General features: G+C 40.4%; 1 protein-coding gene across 8 annotated transcripts in view; it reads left to right on the forward strand.

The window, feature by feature from the left end:
* LOC108885988 (inositol 1,4,5-trisphosphate receptor type 1) overlaps positions 1 to 20,603 on the forward strand; it is a 66,271-nt gene that overhangs the window by 4,954 nt on the left and 40,714 nt on the right. For all 8 annotated transcript variants that reach the window (XM_018680574.2, XM_018680567.2, XM_018680568.2 and 5 more), the window contains exons 4-26: positions 8,610 to 8,719; positions 9,356 to 9,442; positions 9,993 to 10,151; positions 11,045 to 11,143; positions 11,925 to 12,008; positions 12,311 to 12,457; positions 12,652 to 12,747; positions 13,066 to 13,110; positions 14,187 to 14,341; positions 15,890 to 15,989; positions 16,327 to 16,487; positions 16,594 to 16,735; positions 16,960 to 17,118; positions 17,506 to 17,678; positions 18,085 to 18,204; positions 18,468 to 18,662; positions 18,745 to 18,996; positions 19,102 to 19,243; positions 19,350 to 19,503; positions 19,612 to 19,802; positions 19,900 to 20,032; positions 20,129 to 20,183; positions 20,261 to 20,426. In XM_018680574.2, coding sequence (XP_018536090.1) covers positions 8,610 to 8,719; positions 9,356 to 9,442; positions 9,993 to 10,151; positions 11,045 to 11,143; positions 11,925 to 12,008; positions 12,311 to 12,457; positions 12,652 to 12,747; positions 13,066 to 13,110; positions 14,187 to 14,341; positions 15,890 to 15,989; positions 16,327 to 16,487; positions 16,594 to 16,735; positions 16,960 to 17,118; positions 17,506 to 17,678; positions 18,085 to 18,204; positions 18,468 to 18,662; positions 18,745 to 18,996; positions 19,102 to 19,243; positions 19,350 to 19,503; positions 19,612 to 19,802; positions 19,900 to 20,032; positions 20,129 to 20,183; positions 20,261 to 20,426 — 3,125 coding nt within the window. The remainder of the gene's footprint in view (positions 1 to 8,609; positions 8,720 to 9,355; positions 9,443 to 9,992; positions 10,152 to 11,044; positions 11,144 to 11,924; positions 12,009 to 12,310; positions 12,458 to 12,651; positions 12,748 to 13,065; positions 13,111 to 14,186; positions 14,342 to 15,889; positions 15,990 to 16,326; positions 16,488 to 16,593; positions 16,736 to 16,959; positions 17,119 to 17,505; positions 17,679 to 18,084; positions 18,205 to 18,467; positions 18,663 to 18,744; positions 18,997 to 19,101; positions 19,244 to 19,349; positions 19,504 to 19,611; positions 19,803 to 19,899; positions 20,033 to 20,128; positions 20,184 to 20,260; positions 20,427 to 20,603) is intronic.

Consider the following 20,603-nt stretch of genomic DNA (forward strand, 5'->3'; position numbering starts at 1 on the left):
ATAGATAACGTATTCTCTTTCTATAATTTAAAACTGAATATCCTTGCGTTTTTGGTCAAAACAAAACAAGCAGTTTGATGGCACAGTAAAGGGATTTTTGAAACTGTGAAATTAATTTTTTACTTCTTGCATTTTCTGTCATTTCATAGACCACACAATTAATTGATTGAGAAAATGATTGGCAGATTTTTCAATAATCAAAATAATTCCTAGTTCCACCCCTGACGTTATGGTTTCTTAAAAAAAAGTTTTACACTCTTGTTTTCTAGATCCTTTTGAGGTTGTAGACATCTCTATTCCATTAGCTTTTACACTTTTAATCAGTTTAATTGTAAAGTTTTGCCATGTGGCTTTGAACTGTCTTAGACAGCATGCATTCCACATACACTCACTCACACTTTGCTTTTAGGATTCTATCTGCTGTCTCAAGGGTATAAAGAAGATTGCATACTCTATTTAGAAAGTAGAAAGCTTTGATGTGAGCGGTGACCCACACGGCTCAGCTCTTCAGTGGGTCTCTGGTATCCCAAGACAGATTATCTCCCCCTAGAGACAATCACTGTCACCACGATAAACAGTGCAGACTGATACCTCCACACCCGCAGCAAAATGAAAGATGAGCCTTTCTCTCTGTCTCTGTTGCTGTGTGGATTTTAACAACTGTTCAGTTTATTTCCTGGATCTTCACAAAGATGTGGAAACCAATGGCAAAAAACATGCTAGCAAGCAGTGTCTATATTTGTTTAACCACTGTGGGTTCCCATCCAAACCATAATCGCCACCAAGCCAACATAAACACCCAGCTTACAGTTACTTAGCATCATTGTTTTCATCTCTTCCTCCTGTAAACAGGCTCTAAAATAATAATATATTCATTGATGTTGTAGCATCCTTAGTATTATATCTGGACTTGGAGAAAATGTCTGTATCTACTTTGAAATCGCCGCAGTTTTGGCTGAGTTAAAATCAGCCTGGATCAGAACCATTTGTAAATTTAATTATAATTGTTTTTATGACTATTTCTGGCAACAAACATGTGATTGTAGCGCGGGAGCTGCCTATTGGCTCACTTATACAGGAAGGCTTTCACTAATCACTTTGCCTCATTTAATCTTCCATCCTCCCACACTGGGTTTTCCCTCAACTCACTTATAAAATTCATCACTAGGCACAGTCCACTCTGGAAAAGAGCTGTTCTAAATCTGGCCCACAGCAGGACACTAAATAGTTAATTTAAATGTTAATTATTGCAGGATATGTATGTTGCAGAAGTGTTGGCCTGCCCACCTTTCTCTCAATATCTGTGCAGTAAAACACAACATTAAAATGAGGCTGTGGCTTAAGATTTGAGTTCAAGAGAGTTTGGCTCCACAGCACATTTGAACATATGTTACAAGTGCTGTTAAAGTGGCTTTGATAAGTCTTCCGCCACGTCAGCTGGTCATGACCAGAAGAGGCCTTCATGTTGCTCTGGGTGTTGCTGCAGTTGACTTCACAAATCTATCTATAGACCCTTTTTTCTCAGCAGACATTATGACTTGTCAAACACAGGTGTAATTAATGAAATGAATGATGGCTGCATTCCATCAAGCTGTGTCAGTTCCTGGGTCCTGGCTCACTGGGACGCTTAAAATGAAACAGAGCCATCATTAATGTTATTAAGTCCACCTGTGCTTTTCTCTCTGCTGTCACATGTCTAATGTGTGTCCCAGTTTGATACAGTATATATAACACTAGGACCCTGTAACAGAAATAACTAAGTGGAATTCAGCCAGTGCTATAATTTACATCACAAGTATCCTGTTTTTTGCAGTTAGTATACAAGACAACAACATACTTAATTATTTTATACTAACAGGACAGACGGTATGTAAATCAAACTGTGACTTTGGAACACTGCTGCCAATTAAACCTGAGGTGAGTATATTTTTAAAGGTGCAATATGTTTGTTTTTGTTACCACTACACACCCAACATTAGCATTCAGCTGTTAACATACCAGTTGTACCAGAAATGTAGCGAATTCAGCATCAAACTTCATTCCTTTACTCACCAAGAGCTGTCTCCAGTGGTGAGTGACTCCAGTGTTAATTCTTATTTTGTTTCTATTTCTATCACTTCTTTTCTTCTACTGATGGTAGCATGCAAACAGCTAGCCCCGTCGCATCTCATGATACTACTTTACTTTGTCACTGCTTCGTCCACATTGTCCTCAGTCCAACATGAGAGGATGAAGAAGTAGCAAATTGTAGTTTTTCCAAGATCTTTCTTGAGCTGTCCCATAGTCGTTTTGAAATTTCTCATGATTTTTTATAAAGCTGACAGCAGCATCTCCATCTTCTCTGAGGCCTCCATTAACAACACACTCAAAAAGGCTACACACGCCAGTAGTGTAGTACACAAGAAACCTGCTTCAGATCAGTATGGAACAGCTAAAATGTCTGCTGTTAAAAAAAAACAAAAAAAAAAGTTATATTTGATGCCTTTTTGGTAAAGTGCCACATTGTGATTAGTCACAGCTAGTCTTACAAAATCACAGCTATAAATAACTTAGCATAAATAAATAACTTAAAATAAAAATAAAGTGCTGTGCGGAGTTCCAATATGTTTTCTGATCCACTTCTGTAGTCAGTTGAGGAAGTATTTGCCTTATGAACTATAACTCACAAGAAGTGCGAAACAGTATTAAACCAAACAAGAAACAGTTTTTGCCCTGTTGGCTGAGTGTGTTTACATCTTGTGAGTGTGCTTACGTCTTTTTTCCCCCCAAAACTTCTTTGGGAACTTCTAATTTGAGTCCTTGTCCTCTGGCAGCGCATAAGCTCTTGTGTCCCTCCTCATTTGGGATGCTCCTCAGCTGTTTGAGTGGGACACAGTTGTGCAGAGATAATCCCACTAAGTGGACGCTGTAAGGGCACAAGGCCAGGCATCCACTGGGCCTTATACTGTCACTGCTGAGGTATGCTTAACATTTCCTCCTAATGTAAACACACGCACCCCTCCACACAATCACACTCTCACTTGTAAGCATATGCTGAGACATCAGCCTTGCTTTGTATTGCACCCAGACAGCATTTGAAATACCAATACACACCTACACACAGTTCAGCACTGAGCTACAGTCAGAACATCTAAGGCAGAGAAAGCACTTTAACAATCAGTTTTTAAAATAATACTCTTTTTTATCAAAGTCTCTGTGATTTATAGTTCATTACTCAGTCATTTAGCGTCAGACCAGTTGTCTAATTTGAAGTTGCCATGGTGGCAGTTCTTATTGTTGTGTGTTGAAGTTGCAGTGTAAATTGAATGGTGCATTGTTCATGTGTCATCCTCTTTTAATTTTCCTTTATTGAATCATCAATCACTGTTATCTAATTATTAATAAAAAAGGCCTTTGCCTAAGTGGTTTATTGTTGCAAAATGTTTAGAGCAGTAAATTAAATCTCTCAAGGCTGAAAACTGTAAATGCATATCTAAGCGTTATGTAACCTAGTAGCATTGACGTGCAATATTGATAGTAAATGGCATGTCCACCACTGATCAGAAAACACTCCTGTAACAACATAACCACGGTCACTCTGGATTTGATGTTGTCGTCATATGTTGCATTGCAAGCAACTTGAAAGACACTTTGAGATCTGGTTTGAGCATTTGGACTGAGACGTACCTGTAGAAATCTATTTGGAATCAGAGTTTCAAAACACCTCAGAATGTGGTTTGGATCCAGTTTGAAAAAATGCCATTCCATGTGTTTTAGTTTTTTTGTTTGTTTGTTTGTTTTGTTTTGTTTTTTTGCTGTCCAGACTTTCTAAAATCTGGGTACAATCTGAATAAGGCTTAAGAGAAGTTATTAAGGCCATGGAGTGAGCACAAGCCATCACACATGCATAGTTGACTGATTGATATGCATGAATAACTTGTCCAGAAAAAATGGAAGGATGCATATTGAATCCTCATACATCATCTCTGATCAGAAACAAACACAAAGTCAGGGGAATCAAAGCATCCCTGGCTTATTCAGAAAGATGTTAGAACAACAAGGTGTAATTACTTTATGCTTGTTGGTCAGTAGCCTGGCATTATCGTTTCTAAACCAGCAGCATGTGAAAACCATTAAAGTAATAACGCCTCGTGGTCCTGGCTTCACATATCTGCAGCTCTTGGGTTGCTTGTTTTTTACTTCTTGTAATCTTGTCTCCTGTCTTAATTTCCTCAGATGTTGTTTTACTTGCTGGTGCATATGGAAACATTAACTCCTTACCACCACCTATCTGTTGACTGTCCAAACCACCATTGCTGTCAGAGACACACTGCAGACTAGCTGGGTGGTTCATCTGAGATAAACACCAGAAACGGTTCTGTCTTTAGTCCCTTCCTCCCCTAATAACCATATCTATTGCTTTCCTGTCTTTTGAGAGAGGAGAGGAGTGGTCTTTCAGGAAACAGTCAAGGGAAGCTGTTGTTGGTAGACCCATTTATTGTCTTAGATGCACTACAAGTGATTAGTTGCTTCCTCTATAATATCTCCAACAGGATAAGAACCTTGGAGAGAATAGCAGTTTATACAAGACAGATCTATGAGGATATTGTTGATTTAACACCGAATAGAAGAGGTATTAGGTCTTTGTCTAAGCTGTTCTGTCTAAATACTGCGGGGAAGAGTAGCTCAGATCTGTTACAGAGGTAAAATCAGAACTCCCTGCTTGCATTGAAACGCTGATGGCTTCTTTGTGATGTGGACATGTTTCTCATATGATGTGCTTTAGCTACTTTTATGAGAGGGTTGAGTTTTAGAGCCTTTACAAGTTCTGTCCTCAACAAACCATGACCACTAAATTGTGTACCATTGTGAATTATATGGCCCTTGCATAGTGTATCTAACTGAAGGCCACTTATGTTGTTGCTTTTCTCACAGTATCAAAGTATTGGGGCGGTCCTTCTCTGATAAAACTTCCTTAAAAGTCTTTTGGCTCTATAGCCTCTCATACTTTTTATGTTTGCCAGGGAACATTTGCCAGTGACTGTGGGTTTTTTTTAATTAGCTTTTTATCAAACTGCTCATGTCTAAAGAACTGATGTTTGTGATCTCTCTGAGTCATCAACCCACTCAGAGAAGTTATTGTATGACACCACCACAAGGTCTAAAAAACCATTTAAAGCTCCCCTCCAGACTGTTTTAAGAAATAAAAAAATAATTTGCCTGCAATAATAATTTGTAATTTGCCACAATAACATTACACTTGCTCCTTAGTCATTTAAAAATCCAAAATCAAATAGTTTTCATTTCAAAAGTTGAACAAGTATTCTACCCATAGTATCAAGCTTTATCAGAGCATTTGAAGTGAAAAGATCTTTCTACCATAAATGTATGTATGTGTGTATGTAGGAATCTATTGAGATTTTAAATAATGAGAATGCTTCTGTTGTAATTAATTCCATATTTAAATGTCTTGTCATTTATCTTCTCATTTCTCCTGACAAACAAATAATCCATAACATCTTACCACACCAGACAGTTTGTCACATTTAAAAGGTGGTGTTGCTTAAACAGCTTTATGTACGTTATAGGCTGGGTTGCTGCCACTTGCCATGCATGTAATTAGCACTACGATGCAGTAGTTTCAACTCTGTTAATGCTTGAGAGTTGGTGCTAGAACTAAAACCATTTTCCACAGGTCTGAATCATGTTACACACACATGTTGCACATGTAACCTGACCACTGAACAGTCAATGAGAATCGTTATAGTGCTAGACATAGTAACAGTTGTATCTGTAGTTTGAGACTTGATATTTAGATTGAGCCACAAAATGAGGACTTGACCTCCTAAAAGGTTGAACTGGGACTGGAAACCAAAAACATTTGAATCAAAAGTTCAACCACAAAACAATAAGAAAAAAATAAACAAAGCAGCTTTACATAGCCACACTTTGAGACACCTTGTCTGAAGGTAACAAAATCCACTTTCATTTGTTGCTAGGCAACTAATGAGCTTTATAGGTGCTCAGAGCCAAGAAATAGTTTATAACATAACTGCTGTTGTTATTACACTTTGATTTTTGTATGAATTAAACAAGCAAGCTGTAATGTGTTAATTAGTGAGCTTTACAGGTGCTGCTTGTACCCTCAGGTAGGGGCACCAGGACTAACTGTTTCCCTTTGTTTCCAGTCGGTCTGTGCTAAGTTAAGCTAAGTGTCTGCAGCTTCATATTTAACAGACAGATATGAGAGTGATGTCTTCTTTTCTAACTCACAGCCAGAAAGTAAATAAGCTTATTTCCCAAAATGACTACTCCTGCAAATTAGTATTGAACTATAGTATTGTGCCTCTTAATTTTTAGGCTTATGCAATGAAAGGACTCGGTCACAGCACTGTAAAAATACTAAAAGCAAACCTTTAAAGAAAAATATACTAACGCTCTTTTCAGCATTCAGAGAACTGAAAGACTTTGATATGATTTGCAGTTTGATTAAGGGCTTGTGACTTGACTTTGACTTGGCCAAAAAACCCACTAGCAGCTCTGGTAATATGTCAGTGTGTTTTTTTTTTTTTTTTTTTAATCAGCATGCTGCATGCATAATGAGGTTAGCATTTAAAAGTGCACATTGTGCAACCAGCATCAAAGACAGCTTTGTTTATGTCTTCAGATAGATATTTGGGTGCTAAATAAAGTCATGTTTCTGAGGTGGGTGGGTTCCGCTTGTAAAAGATTGTTTTAAGTTGCAGGAATGTTAATGAATCACTGAGTTTTCTGCCGCAGTGACCCCCCACCCCCACCCCCACCCTCCAAGGAATTCTAACCCCAGATTTCAGCAAAACTGAAGTTACACGTTTCCTGCTGGAGTGTGAATAAAGGGCAAATCTTCAGTGTGAGATGATCATGTGTCACACACTGCTCTCATATTACATGCTGCGATTGTTTGTTTAGATCATGATAGAATGGCTGTATCAAATGATAGGGCAGCTCAGTCGTCAGACAGGAGCATCCAGTGTGCGTCAGTTCATTTTCAGTTGACTTTTACACTTGCAAGCTTGATCCAATTCAGAGAACTTTTTCAACTTTTTAAAAATCTGTCTGTGTGAACATATGTGGGCCATAAAAACACATTTACCCCATTTACAGCACTGAATAGCTTCAGGTCTCACCCTCTGTCTGTGCTCTACTCTCTGTTTTACATTCTTTCACTCTCTTCCTGTCTTTCTCATTTCTCTCTCACTTCCTTTTCTTTGTTTTTCTAACTGTATTTTGGGTCAAGCTAAAGTAAACTATATCTGATGTGGAGAGAGGGGGTGGGGGGGTGAGAGGAAGATTTGGGAGATAGAGACCATTAACTCTGAGGAAGAGAATAGTGTATGAAATGGTCAGAGGAATTCAGAAAGGAGAAGGAGGGATGATAGAATATCGAGGGGAGAAGATAGGGAGTCCCCACCCTCTTTTCTCTCCCTGTGTCATCCCACTCCCCTTCTCTTGGCTGGCCTTATTTGGTCATGTTACTGCGGCTACAGCAGGAGGAGAGAGAGAGAGGGAGAGAGGCTGGAAGGAAGGATGGACAGATTGTTCTTTTTTTTTCTCCTCTTTTTGCCTTCTCAGAAAAGAGAGCTTTGGTCTGGTGAGAGGTGAAGTCAGAGGAAAGCCAGGACACAGAGGGAGGAGTTGCTGGTGGACAGAAGTTTTAGCTCTGCAGGGAAGTTTGTCACAGTAGCTCACATGTATTGGTTAACTGAAAACCGAAAGCTTTCAGCCACTGTAAAAGCATCTGTGTGGTTCAGCTGCAGTCGTTATGCAGCTTGTAACAGAAGAGGAACTCTTCTGGGACAAAAGAGGAACTCTGTTATGCTAAAACTGTGTCCACATGCAAATCGTGGGACCGTTTTTACTCCTGTCGAGTTTCTACTGTATCTATGAAAATGAGCAGCGCAATCAGAGACCGCTGACGACAGCATCATCTCATTGTTGCTGTGGTTATGAACTCTGACTCCGACTGACCAGGACTTAGTGCTGTGTCACATCATAACACACACATGCACAGGCACAGGCACAGATGCAGGCACACATGCTTTCCTATCATTCATCACTCCTCCTTGAAACAGACAAAACCCTTTGATCTCCATTCATGAGAGTTATGAATATGTGTTTGAAGTACAAGCACACACACATGCATGGATGGTCACAGAGCGGGGTGTGTGAGAATAGTGTGTGTTAAGCCTGATGTGTTTTTCTTTTATCAAACTGTAGATTCTGTGTTTATTGAATGTTTTGTTTCAACATTTTTTTTAACTGTTGGTTTATGTTTAGCTGTGGCTGTGACCTGTTTCCCACACTGTAGTGCTGACCTCTCTAGGCTCCATTCAGAGCACATTTTCATATTTTGTACCAACAAACTTCTCATTTTTGTTTTCACTTCTTCTGATTTAAACCCATGTGCCATTCTTAGCTATAAACATTGTGTCTAACCTCCAGTTTTTTCCCTATACATCTGTTTATGTCTCTTTTCTCTCTGTGTGTCAGTCTATGCACCAATCTAAATGAATATCTTTCTTTTTCTCGCTTTCCATATCTATACATGAATCTTTGCCTCTGTTTATATCCATCTCTGTCTCCCTGTGCAGACTGTCTGTTCAGACTGTGTCCTATGAACCGCTACTCGGCCCAGAAGCAGTTCTGGAAAGCAGCGAAGCCTGGAGGGAACACCGACACAGTGCTCCTCAACAAGCTCCATGTGAGTGAGGCGACAACATGTTCACCTCCCAGCAGTCACTACACACACAGACCTGTCCTCAGGGCTCACATCAGGGATAAAGAGAAGGAACAGGGTTACAGAGGGCAAACTTTTTCAGAATAGTGTGGCTTTGGATGAGACTGTACTCAAAGCTGTATGGTGAATGTAAAGAAATGTTGATGCTGTGCACAAACCACAGTTTAAGAGCAGTTTTCAAAGGGATTATGTATATTTGCTGAGGTAGAATTTTAAAGTCCTTTTATAGACATTTCCGAAGCCTTTCACTCCTACTGTTGTACCTTTCTGCCCTCTACACTCTCCTTCCTCTCCTTCTGCTGTGATACAATACCATTTAAAGCAATCTGCTATCTGACCACACAGTCATAAAATGGAAGATTACAATCTCTTGTTCGTTTCTATGGAGATGTGAGCCAGAGTTTTCGGTTAAATCCCCTCTGTTGAAATGTAAATTCTTTTGGCTCAGAACCTTTACTCCTGTATCACTATGCTATCCAATCAGATTACCTCTTACCAAATTACAGTGTTTAACTGGTATCAGTGAAAATTGTTGCAGTTAGCAACAGGTGTGTTTTCATTTTTTAAACACACCTCTCTTATCTCTCTGTTGCTTCCCAGCATGCAGCTGACTTGGAGAAGAAGCAGAATGACTCCGAAAACAAAAAACTACTGGGAACTGTAATCCAATATGGGAATGTTATCCAGGTTTGTTCTTCCAAAATAGAAATCATCTGCTTGGTATTTATTCAGATAAATTTTGTTTAGACTGCCACGAAGGCTTGATTAAACTGAGATTGCTCTGACATGCCAGCAATGGGGAAGATTTAATCTCAGAAATTCTCCCACCATATATATCATATCTTAAATTGTCCCAGCATTACAGCGTGGTGGATTTCGGCCACAAATAAATGTAATAAAGTTTATCCTTTAATTTATCCTGAACAGAGAAGAAGTAAGCTTGTAAGACACACTAATAATGAAATGAAAACAGCTAATATAAGATAAGCCATAAAAATCAATACGTTGCCCACAGTTTATATAGTACAAGGATGACTTCCAGTGAAATCAGTGTGACTCTTTAGAATGTAGTTTGAACTTAATTCTTAACGACAGGACAGTGATAATTGCCAGCAACAGCTTGAATATGAGCTGCTTTCTTGTAGTCAGTCGCAGCACTTCTTCCTCCTCTTAGATTTCAGCATGTCTATAATGTATTTGTGTGTCTTGTCTCTCACTGTATATTGTCTCTGCTCAGCTCCTTCACCTCAAGAGCAACAAATACCTGACGGTGAACAAACGTCTTCCAGCTCTCTTAGAGAAGAACGCCATGAGGGTGATGTTAGACACCGCTGGGAACGAGGGCTCCTGGTTTTACATACAGCCCTTCTACAAACTGCGCTCCATTGGGGACAGTGTGAGTCATCCTATGCATAAGTCTGTGGCCACTGTGTGGGCCCTACACTGTGTTTTTCATTTAAAATGCAGTTGCTTATGTTAGTTTTTATGATAATGGAGCTAGTAATTAGCACACACAGTACTACATTAGCATCATGAGGTCAAGACTGCAGGATCAGGGTGCAGACCTTGAGAACGAAGGGCCTCTTTATCGTCCTAATCCTCAATCTGAGGCATCTATCTGATCACATCTATCCTTGGAGGGACCTGTGCCAGCACCCAATTGGCGCTCACCTGATCACAAAGCTTTTGTTGGCAGCCGCTCTCCTACCCTGCAGCAGGAAGTAGTGGGCAGGTGCCCAAGGACAAAATGAACCACGGCCTCTCTGCTAAGCTCCTCTCAAAGTAGGTATGGCACTGGGCCTAAGCAGCAGGCCCTGGACGAAAAGAAAATTGAAGGCAGTTTCTACCTGCTGAAAGTAGTGAGAAGACAGTGGCATGCAAACGGTCGCCGAGGCTCTCTTATCCAGGCCCACATGCATGTTAGAGATTCAGAGTTGAGTATAGGATAGATGTACTGCAGTGTGCTTGGGGAAGACTTAAACATTGTTAATAATTAAATACAGCAAATCATTTTGAACTCAATCATTTAACTCAGTAAAATAAAATTGAAATAAGAATGCAAGTCATTGTTATTTGTGGAGCCCAGAGTGAGTTGAATATGTGCGTCATGTTCTCCTGAAACATCATAGCTTTCCACCTTCTCAAATGACTCTAATCCTGACCTTACAGTCGCTCTTTGGCAGCTCTGCTTGTGCTAGGATTACAACACAACCCTTGTTCTTTTATGTTTAACATTTTTGCATTTCTTTGTGTGTGTGTGTGTGTTTGTGTATGTTTGTGTGATGGCAGGTGGTGATTGGGGACAAAGTGGTCCTGAACCCTGTGAATGCCGGTCAGCCTCTCCATGCCAGCACACACCAGCTTGTGGATAACCCAGGATGCAATGAGGTTCGGCTGAGCCACTGCAACTCACCTTCACTCTCTCACTAGATGCTTCTGTGGGAGTTTCTGCTGTGTAGAATCGAATTATAGTGTCTTTTTTTCCTTTTTTCCTCATAACCTCTGCCTGGTTTTAGCTGCCTGATGTGAAAACAGTGCAAGACTGTTCCTCCAGTCCTCCTGATTCAGTACAGTTAAGCAGCAGGCTAAAGCTAACACTGCATTTGGAGGGTTGTGCTGTTTGTCTCTCGAAACACTAGACTGCTCTGTGTTACTTAACAACATTACCTGTGTATGGGCCTCGCAGTTGTCTTTTAGAAGCGCTAAGGCAGTTAAAGGGATAGGTTTGTTTTTTTCCCTGTTTACTAAGAGTGAGACAAACTCATTTATTCCTCATTCATGACTCTTCAAGCAGATATGTTACATGGTCAGAATGTCAATGCAAATGATGGATGTCATTAAATAGCAACTCTAGTTACACATTTTTGGATTTGGATTTGAGAGGCAGTGGACAATCCTAACAATTAAGTTATTAAACTACAGTAAAAAGTCTACATTGACAATAAATATGTATCATATTATAAATATGTATTTTAGAGTGGTTTAAAAGTATTTGCTTATCAAAATCAAGAAAAGTGTCTGAATTTAGGGGATGAGGAAAAAATAAAAAACTCAAACACTAAACTGTCCCTTTAACCTTGCCAGTGTTGTTTCAGTTCTCCCACTGTGCAGGACTGCTGCTGGGAGATTATACCTACAGTCACGTCAAATTCTGATGTTTGTTTTTCAGGTGAACTCGGTCAACTGTAACACCAGCTGGAAGATCGTCTTGTTTATGAAATGGAGCGACAATCAGGAGATCATCCTAAAAGGGGTTTGTATCACAGCAGCCAGTAAACAATCTGAACTACTGAAATCATTCAGCAAAGGTTTTCATAATGTATAGAACTTAATTCAAGTTCTATACATTATTAAGAAATTTCTTATTAAGAATTTTTTTCTCAAGATTGTGTTTTATTGGTTATGCGACAGCTCTACATCAGGAGCCTTAACACCAACTACAGTAGGTGTAGCCAAAGGGCATCTCCAAAATGTCTGACAAACTGTAAATGTAACAAACCAAACCATTTCCAGAACATAACATTTGACAGTAACAAATGTTCCTCCTCTCTCCAGGGTGATGTGGTTCGGCTGTTTCATGCAGAGCAGGAGAAATTCCTCACGTGTGATGATCACAGAAGAAAACAATATGTTTTTCTCCGCACTACTGGACGGCAGTCAGCTACCTCGGCAACCAGCAGCAAAGCCCTTTGGGAGATAGAGGTGAGGAGGAATATTTTTAGAGTTGCGTTTGCTGATTGTGGTACGTACCGTAAAGCGCAGCTGTTTTCTCAATGCCAGCAGTCAACATAAAGCAAGCAACTGTGAGTCTTTTCCACAGCACTTCCAAACTTTGTATCAGAACAGGTTTTAATAAATTGTATGCACTGGTATAAGATTTTACTTTCCGGTACCAGGTTGTGCAGCATGATCCGTGTCGAGGGGGGGCGGGCTACTGGAACAGCCTGTTCAGGTTCAAACACCTGGCCACTGGACACTACCTGGCTGCAGAGGTTAGTCCAAGACAGACACTGTATTTGTAGTAACTGTAAGAAGAACAATCACCAAATTCACTTGAATCAATTTAACCAAATGCGTTTCTATCATTACACTGTTTATTTTGGTCATATACTAGGAGCTTCCATTGGTGCTTAAGGGATTTACTCTGAATGAAATGTTGTGAAGAAGAGGCAGAACAGCACATTCATTGTTCATTTCTCACAGTTACCTAGCCAAAAGGCAACTTTTAAAACCATGAAAACAATAATTTAGACAAAATTATAGTATTACTTGTGTCAGACAATATCTAGAACCACTTTGTATTTTTGCAGGTCAATCCAGAGTATGAAGAGGAGTGCCTGGAATCTCGCTCTTCAGTAAGTAACCCATGCTGAAAGACTGGTTTGCATAGTGAGTGTAAGATTTTTACTGTATAGAACAATCACTGATAAATGTTGAGTAAATAAGGTGAATGAGGTGTAGTAAACTTTAGGTAACCATGGTAACAATATGTATGCTTTACATTATGTTACCAGTAAACTCAAACTCACCAAACTGTGGCTTGTACTGCCCATAAACAGACAGGCTGTGAAGCTGTGACTGGAGAGAAAATGTCTCCTGTTATACAAAAGCTTTTCAACTGCTAGAGTATTTACTATTTCTAGCTGTAGATTGCTGAATGTACTTTTGCAGAGCTTGAAGGTGTTATATCCCCGTGACCAGCAGATGGCAGGCTTGCACTGTGAATGCGCCTTTATTTTACGGCGCTTCAGTTCTTCGCCATAGCTCAGTGAACTGGCTGCAGCTTTCAACATGAAGGTGTTTTCACATCTGCTCACCAGGCAGAGAATTGGCAGTCAGCACGCTCCTGAGTTTACTACCTTGCTACTACAGTAAAAGATAATAGTAATAAACTTATAAATATACTCAAATAAGCCGATGTTTCTGGCAAAACGGCCTCCGAGTTTTGTGATGACTATTTTCATTATACTTGAATCCTGCAAAGACTCAAAAGTAAGAAAATAGGAATCCTGTTTAAACTAGGATCCAACGAACTTAACCACAGTATTTATTTAATTGTGTCTCGTCTAGGAATCTGTTTGAAGTTCAGTGATTTAGTCTTTCCTGGCGGCCATTATTGGCTTATTGAACAGAGAAAAATGTACTTGCTCTGCTGAGTGGAGGGGGTTTTTGAACGGTCATCGTTTTATCTGCTGCATTTCATCTTCACCATCTTGAGTCAGACCTTAGAAAGCTTTCCTCAGTAACTGTTTACCCTCTCGGTGACATACCTGACTCATGTTGATCTTGACACACACACACACAGAAACACACACATGTATCAGATCTCAGTCGCTGATAGGTAGTGAGCATCTCTGTGTGGTCATACAAGAATTTTATTTTATCCTGGTAATTGCTAATCCAACTGTGTCTTGACCTTTGTCCCCTCCAGCTGGACTCGGAGCAAGAAGCCTTAAGGGCCCGTTTGAGAAACATCCAGGACAAAGTCATGTACACCCTGGTGTCTGTTCCTGATGGAAATGACATTTCCTCCATTTTTGAGCTCGACCCTACGACCTTACGAGGGGGAGATTCGCTGGTACCCAGGTAGGAAGTCTGTGACAATGAGGTGGTGGTGAAGTGTTTCCAACCACCTCAGACCTGTGTTGCTGCAGATATCACTGTTGAGAAGGACATGGCCTGTTCCTCAGTCTGTCACACTTTCCACTGTAAAACAAACAGCACACATGCTATAAGCAGGGGACTTCCACCAAATATTAAGTCATCTTAATATGGTTGCAAAATAATAAACCATGATTGGAATACGTGTGTGTTAAAGCCTGTTAAATTAAGAGTGTGTGACTCATAACAAACAATATCATGCGGGTTTATTCCAGTGGAGCTCGCGTTCACGATGGTGTGGTAGATAAGGATATTCACGCAAATAAATTGAAGTAAACACAGATAATGCTTCTGGTATGACCGACTTCTATGCATGTGTGTATGTGAGAAGATGTGTGTGGACTTGTTTATGATGAACATTAGTTTGTTTTGCATCTGTGATGAATTTAATGCAGCACAAACTCATAGTATTTTACCAGGAATACTGTGTCTTTCACTAGAAAAGTTAAAGGAAGAGGAAGGAAGTTCTAAGTTCACACAGATGTGACACGTTCATGTGAGCACGTAGGCCTTGCTGAATTGTGCTTATTGTGTATTTGTGATTGTAAGGTGATCAGTGGGTCTGCTGATGAGGTGTGTGATGGTCTGCAAATTTTGTAGTCCACTTATCTTTACTAATATTGTCTTTTGTATAAATCTTCAGATCTTTGTTAGCCATAACTGGCTGCAGTTCACTTTTACATTGCAAGCAGCATATTTCCTCTTTGACACTTATTTCCTCTTAAATATCTTAAAATCTCAAATATGTCTGTTCCTGTAGTACATTTACTCAAGAACTGTACTGGAGTATAATTTTAGGTACTAGTACTTCACTTGAATATTTTAATTTTCTGCTACTTTACATCTGTTCCTCACTACATTTCAGAAGGAATCATTGTACTTTTTACTCCACTACATTTATCTGGCATTTATACTTATTTTTCACATTAAGATTTTACATACAAACTAACAAAAATATAATAAAATTATGCATTTTTGTAGAAAAAAAATGAGCCAGCAGAATGTAAACTATTTAAAATAAGCTCTTCCTCAACCAGCCACAATATTAACATAGTCCTTGCATGTTACTACATCCATAATAAAGATCCAGTAATTTAAATATATGATCTGAATCTGAAAGTATTTTTAGATTTGATAATTTAAGTATACTTTGTTGTCAATTCTCCAGTTAAATTTTGAATTGAATGTATTGCTATTCATAAGATCTAAACACTTATTCTGCCACTGCCTACCTTGCAGCATAGTCATGAGTGCAGGCAGCTTGAGTTTGTATTTTCCAAGCTTGCACATTTTAGGGATGCTAAAGAAAAACAATAGTGCTCTGTGTTTGCAGTTATCGGCAGTATAGGCAACCTTTAGTTGAAGATGCTGGTATGTCATTTCAAACATTACCTGTTACAAGAATCAGCATGTATTGCTCAGCTCCAAAACCAATATGCAAACATAAATACCAATATTAAAATGTGTTTTCAGGAACTCGTATGTGCGCCTCAGACACCTGTGCACCAACACGTGGGTCCACAGCACCAACCAGCCAATTGATAAGGAGGAGGAAAAACCTGTCATGCTGCGTGTGAGTGACCAATAAACTGTTGCAGCTTTTGTCACAACTAATCTGTGTAGATGGTGCTCAGGTGAAATGTTCGGATGAGTCATCAATTGGGTCACCAGTAATAAAAATAAAAAAACAACTGTCTGCTGTAAAAGCTTCTGTGCAACATCTCCCTGTGAAGTCATGAAAGTGTTGTAGATACACATAATTTCTTTTTTCATATTGAATTATAGATGTCATTATACATTATATATTTGGGGAAAGAAATAAGTGACCCAAAGGCCAAGTCTAAATGCTCAGAAATGACACGTATTTCTAGGATAGATGACAAAGTTGTACATTTCTTTTCTGCTTCAAGATCGGTACATCTGCACTCAAAGAGGACAAAGAGGCTTTTGCCATTGTACCCGTCTCCCCGGCTGAGGTGAGAGACCTTGACTTTGCCAATGACGCGAGTAAAGTGCTTGCCTCTATTGCCGGAAAGCTGGAAAAAGGCACCATCACACAGAACGAGAGGAGGTATGAAATGCATGGTGGTGCCATGGTTGTGAATTTCTAAACAGGAGACAGGGTAGTATACAAGTTACTGTTTTGTGTGTGTGTTTGTGTTTTCATGCACAACCAGAGCGGTCACTAAGCTTCTGGAGGATCTGGTGTTCTTTGTTGTGGACATTCCCAACAATGGACAGGATGTACTAGAGATCATGGTCAACAAACCGAACAGGGAGCGACAGAAACTCATGAGAGAGCAGAATATTCTCAAACAGGTGATGTCTTAACACAGCAAGCATTTTGAACACACTCTTCAGAAGCCATTCTCCATTTAATGTGAATTTGTTTGAACCTCACTGAACTCCCTGTAACCCCTGTTCAAATCTTTCTAACACCCCTTATCATAACTCAAAGTGGCATGGTTGTCTGTAACAGCATGTTCTTTAGGGCTTTAACTTTAGTGTGATTGCAATTGTCACAATCTTATCTGCGTATTCAGATCTTCAAGCTGCTGCAGGCTCCCTTCACAGACAGTGGGGATGGGCCCATGCTGCGACTGGAGGAGCTGGCTGACCAGCGCCATGCCCCCTTCAGACACATCTGCCGCCTGTGTTACCGGGTTTTACGTCACTCTCAACAGGACTACCGCAAGAACCAGGTACAGTTTGTTAGCCCTGAAAGTCTGCTCTGTGAGCACCGGCTCTGTTTGACATGGGCGTACGTGCCACTGGAGTTTGTATAAACGTGCATTCCAAATTTTCTTGATTAAGTCTAAGGGCGAAGAATAGCCTTTTCGCTGCAGCTTCACTGATATGATTATCAAAAAAAAATCATCAAATTTCCTGCTAATAGGAATACAGACTGCCACAGTGTGATATAATACCAGCTCATTTTGCAAGAAGTGCATATAAATTTGAACTACAACGTTCCCCTTCTCTAAGAATAGTTGATGTCTCCTAGAGCAATGACACAATTACACTGTAATGTGTTTATCATCTTGCTTTGGTTTGTGTACGTTCTAACTGGTTGTCTCTCCATCCTGCAGGAGTATATTGCCAAACAGTTTCGCTTCATGCAGAAACAGATCGGCTATGATGTCCTGGCAGAGGACACGATCACAGCTCTGCTCCATAACAACCGCAAGCTGCTGGAGAAACATATCACTGCTGCAGAGATTGACACGTTTGTTAGTCTGGTCCGCAAGAACCGTGAGCCAAGGTTTGTCTCTCTCTCTGTCTGTCTATCTAGCAGACAGAATTAGAGATGAAATGATTTAATAATAATTGCTGATTTTAATGTTTGTTGGAATGCATCTTTATACTCTGATTATCATCCGCATACCCTGATCACGCCTTATATCCTCTGTACATGAATCCACTCAGTGAGCCATCTCTTACAATCCAAGCAGTGTACTCAAAAGAGTGGAAACTACCATAACCACCAAGTGACAAATAAGGACATTCAACATTTAACTGCGATCATGTGCAGTGTATTCAGGGCTGTTACATTTTTTGCAGGCTGACATAACTCTGCTGTCTGAGTTGATTTTACAATATATGTTTCTTTTTGTAAATGGGTGATTGAATTTTGCATATCCTGTGTGTGTGTGTGCATGTGTGTCCAGGTTCCTGGACTACCTGTCAGACTTGTGTGTGTCAATGAATAAGTCCATCCCTGTGACACAGGAGCTCATCTGTAACGCAGTGCTGGATCCAGCTAACGCGGACATCCTCATAGAAACAAAGTGAGTAACCCTGATATCTGTTCACTACTGTAATATCAGACAAAATATCACTTCAAGCTCTGGAAATGGTATTTTATAGACTGATCACTAATGGAAAATAACTGTCAGTTGTGTACAAGGTAACAGCAATGTAGGCAGTCTTTGACTCCTAATGGCAATGCTTTTGTTAAAAATTTTCACAAATGTCCAAAAATGTCCATCACCCTAACAAAAAATATCTGTTATCTGTCATTTCCCTTCTCCATTACCCTCCCTTTCTGAAGACTGGTGCTGTCGAGATTTGAGATTGAAGGTGCGCCACTCGGGGAAAACTCTGTGGAGTCAGAGGAAGATGAGGAGGAGGTGTGGTTGTTCTGGAAGGACAGCAGTAAAGAGATCCGCAGTAAAAGCATCAGGGAGCTGGCCCAGGATGCCAAGGAGGGCCAGAAGGAGGACCAGGAGGTGATCAGTTACTACAGGTAGTTACCAGACTTTAAACTCCATGTGGTTGTTTGGGTTAAAGGAGATAATGTTAGTCGGAGTCTGTATATGCTACTGCAGGTACCAGCTGAACCTGTTTGCCAGAATGTGCTTGGACCGTCAGTACTTGGCAATCAACAAGATCTCTGGCCAGCTGGATGTGGACCTGATTTTGAGATGCATGTCAGACGAAGACCTGCCCTATGACTTGCGAGCCTCCTTCTGTCGCATGATGCTGCACATGCATGTAGACCGTGACCCTCAGGAGCAGGTTACGCCCGTCAAATATGCACGACTCTGGTCCGAGATCCCCTCAGAGATCGCCATTGACGAGTGAGTGGATGGAAACATTTCATACATGTTTCTTATATTTACGTAGGAGGCAAGTTTTTTTGTTGTTGTTGTTGATTCATTTGTGCTTATTTTGTCTAATTGTAGCTACGACAATGATGGAACATCTAAAGATGAAATTAAGGAGCGATTCTCGCAGACTATGGAGTTTGTTGAGAACTACCTGAGAGATGTAGTATGTCAGAGCTTTCCCTTTGCTGATAAAGAGAAGAACAAGCTCACATTTGAGGTAACTCAGACACACTCCGTATTTAAAGTAACACTCACATCAAAGATGTAACATTATAAGGCTGGCATTGGCAAACCGATTTGATGCATTTGTCTTCCTTGTTTAGGTGGTGAATCTGGCCAGGAACCTGATTTATTTTGGTTTCTACAACTTCAGTGACCTTTTGAGATTAACCAAGATCCTGCTGGCTATTCTAGACTGTGTCCATGTGAGCACAATTTTCCCTTTCAACAAACTGGACAAAGGAGATGAGAGTAAAGGTATGAACGCCCTGGGTTGTCAGTGGAGGACCATATATGTTGTGGACATGAAGTTGATATCTGTGTGTGTGTCTGTGTCTGTGTCTGTGTGCGCGTGTGTGTTTCCAGGCAGTAATGTGATGAGGTCCATTCATGGTGTCGGGGAGCTAATGTCCCAGGTTGTCTTGAGAGGTGGAGGCTTCCTTCCCACGACTTCTGCCAACAGCCCGAATGGAGACACAGTCAAGACTCAGACTGAACCAGAGAAACAGGATATACTGGTCATGGACACCAAGCTCAAGATCATCGAGATCCTGCAGGTGAAGGACGTGCAAGTCACAAAAGAGAACACGATAAATCAGACACAGTCTAAAGTGTTCACATAAAACCCCTGTTATTTTCTGTCCTACCATGCAGTTTATCCTGAATGTCCGCCTGGACTACAGAATCTCCTGTCTGCTGTCAATATTTAAGAGGGAGTTTGATGAAAGTAACTCCCAAAGTGAATTATCTGTAACTGGAGCAGTGGAGGGACCAAACAATATGCCAGGTCAGATTAACATATCACTGTGTTTTACACAAATGGCGTGGTCAATGAAATGGACTGTGTTAGTTACAGAAAATGTTTGGTTTTTTGTGATCCCAGGGGCTTTGGATTTTGAACACATAGAGGAGCAGGCAGAGGGGATATTTGGTGGAAGGTAATCACAGTCTTGATAAAGAAAGAATCACAAAATACACAAAAGAGGATGTTTTTTCATTGTGAGTGTGATTCCAGTGAAGAAAACACACCGCTGGACCTGGACGATCACGGAGGTCGCACCTTCCTGAGGGTCCTCCTCCACTTAACCATGCATGACTATCCTCCTTTGGTGTCCAGAGCCCTGCATCTGCTCTTCAGGCACTTCAGCCAAAGGCAGGAGGTTTTGCAGGCTTTTAAGCAGGTATCCTAACAACTCACACACATCAAGAATACAATATGTATCCCTAATTGACATGACTTGTATCAATGACAAGAGATTGGGGTCCTGTTCTGTGCAGCTGTGACACATACATGCCACGCATACACAAATGCATTCACAGTGGCACTCCAGTCTGTCTGTCAGTTGCCAGAGGTACAG

This window comes from Lates calcarifer, linkage group LG12, assembly GCF_001640805.2.
Source record: "Lates calcarifer isolate ASB-BC8 linkage group LG12, TLL_Latcal_v3, whole genome shotgun sequence".
Classification (NCBI taxonomy): domain Eukaryota; kingdom Metazoa; phylum Chordata; class Actinopteri; family Centropomidae; genus Lates; species Lates calcarifer.